The 6903-nt window shown below is 42.5% G+C and overlaps 1 protein-coding gene across 1 annotated transcript; it reads right to left on the bottom strand.

The window, feature by feature from the left end:
* Positions 1-240: 240 nt before the first annotated feature.
* Positions 241-1224, bottom strand: LOC136611613 (G-protein coupled receptor 6-like). Its single transcript, XM_066591352.1, has one exon. The coding sequence runs from the start codon at positions 1222-1224 to the stop codon at positions 241-243; it is 984 nt and encodes a 327-aa protein (XP_066447449.1).
* Between the last annotated feature and the right edge of the window lie 5679 nt (positions 1225-6903).

Raw genomic sequence — 6903 nt, 5'->3', positions numbered from 1 at the left:
TTCTTTCTCAGTCACCCTCACAACACTGATTTGGCAGTACAGCAGCTCAATATAAAGTGCAATATTGAAGCATATTCACTTCTCACATGGGTCCTATAGACATCCACATTGTTCATACTCATTCCCAGAGATATCACAGCAGATAAAGTGCTAAAGGTCCAGAGTCTCTACAACATTTATTTGTCCATAGCAGGCACTATTGTATTCAGCAGATTGTCACTTGTGCTAGAAAAGTGTCACTTATACATCACTCGGTGACCTGGAGCGAAAGGACACTTTGGAGTGAAAGCAGCCACAGAAAAGAACCCACATGGATCTCTGTATTTCTTGATTTCTATAGGCGTAGATGATAGGGTTGATCATTGAGTTGTAAGTGGCTGGTAGGAGGGTGGCATAAGTGTATACTGAGGGGTACTCGTGATCTCCCACCACACAGTAAATGGCAAAAGGCAACCAACTGGCCCCAAAAGTCCCCAGAATGATGGCTAGGGTGGACACTCCTTTCTTAGTGGCCACATAGTGGGATGCTGTGAGGAAATGCTGTTGAAGTGCTATCTGGTGAGCATGTCTGCACACTATTTTGCAGATTTTTATGTAGAGATGCAGCATTAAAATAAAGATGAAGAAGAATGAGGTGGATAATAGCATCACATTACTTCTGGTCAGAGGCCTGACAATGCTGCACGATGAGATGTCTTCTAGACAGTTCCAGCCCAACACTGGAAGGAGCCCCAGACAGATGGACACCCCCCAAGTGACAACCAGCATGAGATGAAGCCATAAGATGGTCTTCTCTGAGGAGTAAGTCAGTGCATTGTACAGTGACAGGTAGCGGTCCACAGTAATGGCCAGTAAGCTGCTCACTGAAGCGGTGAAAGAAGCTACCAGGAACCCCACTGTGATCAGGTTGATCGTCTCTGACTGGATCACATACTGAAATACAAAGTTAAGGATCAGACCAAACCCAGCCAGAAGGTCTGCAGTGGCCAGGCTGCCGATCAGCACGAACATCGGAGTTCTCAGTGATGGGGTGTAGAAGATGATAGCCACCACAATGGCATTTTCACAGGCGATGATGGTTCCCGAGATGCACAGCATGATATCCCAGGGGTTGATGATGAACACGGAGAAGAAGGCTGACAGCTCCAGGGTTGCATTGACATCGCTGCTCTGGATCCAAGGCTGGGAGAAGCTGCTGTCACTGTCATTAAGGCTTTCATTCATTTCTCCAGTGTATGGTTGCCTGAAAATACACAAAATATACATATAAGACCGACTGAGAATATAATGACCTGATCATTTCTACACCAGCTGTAAGATACATATAGGACTGAGAATAATGAACTAATCATTCATTCATCAGCTCTAATATACATGTAAGACTGAGAATAATAACCTAATCATTCAATCACCAGCTCTCATATACATATAGGACTAAGAATAATGATTTGTTCATTACACCAGTTGTAATATACATATAGGGCTGAGAATGTAATGACCTGATCCGGTTGCAATATACATATAGGACTGAGAATAATAACCTAATCATTCCTTCACCAGCTATAATATACATATAGGACTGAGAATAATACCTTGATCATTCCAACACCAGCTGCAATATACAGTACATTACATAGTCTCTGTCCATGGTGCTGAAGCATCAGGTAACGGCACATGAGACTCAAAGCACTAAAATCTCACTTTACTATGTATCAGCCTAAATGTATAACATAATGGAATATACTGGACATGCATAATGTAATATACTGGAATAAGATGTAATATACTGCACATGCATTATGAAATATAATGAAATATACTGGAATATAATGCACATGCATAAAAGAATATAGTGGAATATGATGCCGCTGCATAATGGAATATAATGAAATATAACAGTATATAATGCACATGAATAATAGAATATACTGGAATATAATGCACACAGCTTAATGGAATATAATAAATTATAATGGAATATAATGCACATGCCATGCATAAGCTCTGTATATATCATATGGAACATAACTCTTAGAATAAAAAGCCAGTTATATGTATAGTTGCTTTCTTACCTCTAGGAAGGCTCAGCAGGACATTTCATAGGACAGCTGTAGTGAACATGTAGAGCCGCAGCAGCAGGATGCACCTGAGTCCTCTGATGAGTAAGGGACTGGTGCTCTGGCAGACTGGCAGAGGGAATACTACTGTACTCCTACACTGTATGTAGTGAGAAGGGGTGGGCAGTGAACAGGAGGAGGAGACCCGAGAAGTGCTGGGACTGGCTGTGGCTGCTGCTCAGATGGCCATCACACTCTGTGTATGTTGCTTGTATTGTTCTGCAGGCACTAGAGGATGACTTAAGCCATTGACGTCCATGGAAAGCAAACTCTTAGCAGCAAAGGCTCAGTGATGCCACAGACACTGGAGTTGTACACACTGCAGAGATAACACAGCAGCTGCCATACACAGAAGCCTATCATCAGAATGATGGAGTGTGGGCTCTGAAGGGGCAAGTACAATTAGCTTTATATATGTGCTCAGAGCACTGGTAGGAAGCAGTGTGGGGGCAATATAACTGTCATCATATATGCGTATAATATTCCATTATTGAACAATGCACCCTAAGGCTCCATTGAATTACTGCTGGAAAGAAAAAGCAAGCATTCAGAGAAGACTTTGAAATAAGTGAAGTATTCAGAAATTCCCATTCCTAAATGATGCTACTATTGGTACAATATGAGTGATAATGAACAATTGATTGCGATACCAAGTTTATACAGTTTTGTAATTTTCGTACACAAAAAAACACTTAAAAAAAAGACTTGCTTTTGTGTTGCCGTGTTCCAAGAACCATTGCACTTTTGAATGATAATAGTTACATTTAAAAGCACCCTACGGGAACTTTTACATGGGCTGATAGCCACCAAACTAGACAATTAAACAATCAATGACTGGGTACTGTTGTCCCATGCAAGCATAGGACTCAACAGGGCAAGTGAGTGAGAATTGCTCACTTGTCAGTGTCGCTCAGTTTTTGGCTAATCTGAACAACAATGACATTTAGGGTACTTTTACATGGAAAGACTGTGGACTGCCTAAGCTCCCGAAATCCATTCCAGTGATTATCACTGCTGTGCAGCAGTTCAAGGGTGATTTTGTATTAAAAGCAGCCTGAATCTGTTCATTAAATATATTTAAAAAGTCTTAAAATTACCTGTTCTTTAGATATAAAGAGAAAATTAAATGACAGCTAAATTTTAAGACTTTGTTATGTAGTGTCTGCGTAAAAATAGAGGTATCCATCGCGATTCAGGATGATAATTACTGTAAAATATTTTGCATCATTTGCCCAGTTTGTCCTTCCTAATTCTGCCTTGGATGTCCGTGTGGACAACCGTTTGCAAAAATGTCCCCAGACAGGAATACATGAACAAATTTATGAACATCAGCCCTCATTTATCAAAACTGTCTAACAGTAAACCAACAAACAGTAAAAACTGTTTTTGGTGCCCATAGCAACCAATCACAGAGCAGCTTTCATTTTACCTCAGCACTAAGAGGATTATATACTGTTGTCCATAGCAACCAATCACAAAGCAGCTTTCATTTTATTTCAGCACTGAGGGATGAAAACTGTTGCTCATAGCAATCGATCACAGCACAGCTTTTATTTTACCTCAGCAGTATAATATATATCAACCAATGATGGTGCAGCTTTCATTTTATCTCAGCAGAATAACAAAGGAAGGCTGAGCTATGATTGGTTGCTATTGGCAACAAAAATGCCAAATTTTACTCAAATCGGACCAGAATTGTGGATTTGTATATGACACAAACAAACAGATTTTGTGTTTTAGGTATAGGATGTCAAACTTGCTTTAAGGTGGTTGCTCTGCTCACTTAATCCTCAAACTGTCCCTGAATCTTGCACATTGTAAAGTTCCGCTGTGCGATATCAGCAAAGCAACTGGAGAAGCCAGGGCTCTACAAGAATGCAAGTTAATTGTATGGGATGAATGCACCATGTCACATAAGCAAGCATTGGAAGCCCTGAACTGCACTCTGCAAGATGTTTGTGGTAATTGCAGAAAATATGGGTGAAGTTGTACTGCTACTTGCAGGGGCTTTTGTCAAATGTTCCCTGTGATTCCAATGCTTGCTTAAAATCTCCTTGCCTCTGTAAACACGTAGAACAGCTATGGCTTTCTACAAACATGGAAGCATGTAGAACAACTAACGAGCTTAAAAGCAGCATGTTTCCTGGAATTGAGAGTAACTTCAAGGATCACCATTGGTTATGTGAATGTGCAATTCTAGCACCCAAAGGCAAAACCATCAACGCCCTCAACTTGCAGATTCAAAAGGAACTACTGGGGGAAGAAAGCATGTACAGGTCAGTAGATACATTTGTGGACTGTAACAAAGCTTTTCAATATTCTTCTTAATTAACACAAAATTTCTTAATTCCTTGGAACCACCTGGTATGCCACTACACAACTTTGCACTGAAAGTTGGGTCTCCAATCATGTGTCTAAGGAATTTGAATGCCCTAGAACTTTGTAATGGGACAAGGCTGTGTGCTAAAAGCATGATGCCTCGTGTTATAGAAGCCCCCATTTTGACCGGATGCGTAAAAGAGGAGGATGTATTCATTCCCAGAATGCCAATGATTCCATTCGATGTCAAGTGACTTCAGTTCCTGGTTTGTTTGGCATTTTGCATGTCTGTCAACAAAGCACAGGGCCAAAGCTTGAAGTTGGCGGGAATTAACCTGGAGGAGTCCTGCCTTACCCACGGTCAGTTGTACGTGGCGTTTTTAACAGTTGGGAATGGAAAAAATCTTTTTGTTTCCGCTCCTGATGAAAAAAACAGAAATGTTGTATATCAAAAGGCCTTGCAGTAAAAGTTATATAATAAAAATGTTAAATGTAAGGATCATTAATTTGTCTATTGTAAGTAAAAACATTAACATAGCATTAATCAGCATAGGTGTCCTGCCACGTATTTATGGGTATGTTCTGATATCATCTTTTCTTACTTAAAATGTCACATTTTGTACTTGTGGGAGATGGCTGATAGGTTCACCATTTTGTCTGTATTTTCTGTTGTCAACTGTGAAGATACTATATTGTGTCTCTAATCTAATCCTCTGGGGGAAGGGAACATCATTCCCCCACCACCACCACCTCCACAAGAATTGAAGGAGCAGTGCTTTGTGTTCATAAACTGGTCAAACTGGTTCTAACTGGCAGAAACCTATCTAGGAATGTCTTTGTGTAAAGGGACAGGAAATGGCTGGGGATAGAAAACACAGGAAGTATTTGCTTCGGACACCAAGTCAAGAATAATTAGAGCATGCTCAAGGGAAGCTCCTCTCGGGTGAATGATCTCAGAGCTACCTCACAAATACCTCCCTATGAGAATGACCTATCAGCACACTAAACAATGTAACTGTTTCCAAAATTACCTAACTTCCTGTGTTGAAACCTTATTTAGGGTGAATTCACACGAATGTATATCGGCTCGGTTTTCATGCCGAGCCGATATACGTTGTCCTCGTGTGCAGGGGGGGGAGGATGGAAGAGCCTCAGAGCAGGAACTGAGCTCCCGCCCCCTCTCTACCTCCTCTCCGCCCCTCTGCACTATTTGCAAAGGGGAGGGGTGAGGCGGGGCTAATTCGCGACACTTAGCCCCGCCCCACCTCTCCCCATTGCGAATAGTACAGAGGGGCGGAGAGGAGGCAGAGAGGGGGGCGGGAGCTAAGTTCCTGCTCCTGGCTCTTCCATCCTCCCCCCTGCACACGAGGACAACGTATATCGGCTCGGCGTGAAAACCGAGCCGATATACGTTCGTGTGAACACACCCTTAAACTTTTACCCGCCTAAATAGAGATGGACTCTTTTTTGGGACACATGATGTAGACGTGTGGTCTTTGAAAGGCTCTCCAGGCCTGTACATTATTTCTATCTAATTTGGCACCCACAGTACGTCGAAAAGCAAAAAGTGCGCTAACATACTGCACGCGTTCTGTATCTGGTCCCCGGGCTAGTGAACTTATAATATCACATATCCAATTAATTATGTACATATCTTACTAATTAGCCAATGGCATGAACAGAAAACCATATTAAAACCACTTGGCTCATGCATCTTGGGTCATTTAAATGCAGACATTCCAAATGTTGATGTTTTTCGGTTATGTATATCTCAAAAACATTTATTTCATATGTCACTTTGCATCTTGTGTCAACTCCAGTAAGACCACCTGCACACAGGCGGAATCCCGTGGCAGGATTTCCCACGGGATTTCCGCCACTGAAAGCCTGCATAGGAGTGCATTACAATACGCACTCCTATGCAGACGGCCGCGGTTTGGCCGCGCGAAATCTCGCACGGCAAACAAACCGTGGCATGTCCTATTTTTGTGCGGGGCTCGCAGAGCCTGGCACACAAACATCACTCACCCGGCCGCTGGCTCCGGTCTGCGCATGCGCCGACTGCCCGGCAGCCGGCACGTGAAAGAGCCGGGGACGCCGGGCGCAGGTGAGTACGCGCTCGTCTCTACAGGCGCTCGAGTCGTGTCCCGCGGTGAGAATTCTCGCCGCCGGATCCGACCCACTCGTCTGCAGGCGGCCTATGTTAGCTGCACGACTTGCAGTTTGAAAACACGTATCAGATGTCATATGTCTGATATACCAAATGGGGCATCCAGGAATATTTCAGCATTTTTTTTTCAACATACATGCTGGCAAATTTTCATCTTTGTGTGTTGCAGGCATTGAACGGTTCAGTCATTCCATTAGGGGAGATGACCACTATCAAAAGTTACTTAATAGAGAAACATTCTAGATTTTTCAGTTGAAAACCAGTGTCCCCTTTGGTTTAAATAAGAGATCTAACCTA

Source organism: Eleutherodactylus coqui, chromosome 1, assembly GCF_035609145.1.
Source record: "Eleutherodactylus coqui strain aEleCoq1 chromosome 1, aEleCoq1.hap1, whole genome shotgun sequence".
NCBI lineage: Eukaryota > Metazoa > Chordata > Amphibia > Anura > Eleutherodactylidae > Eleutherodactylus > Eleutherodactylus coqui.
The sequence above is the reverse complement of the archived record's forward strand: the minus strand, read 5'-3'. Positions and strand labels throughout refer to the sequence as shown.

What these genes read in the sequence shown, in the direction of transcription:
- LOC136611613 (XM_066591352.1), bottom strand. Translation starts at nt 1,224, where the DNA reads ATGAATGAAAGCCTTAATGACAGTGACAGCAGCTTCTCCCAGCCTTGG.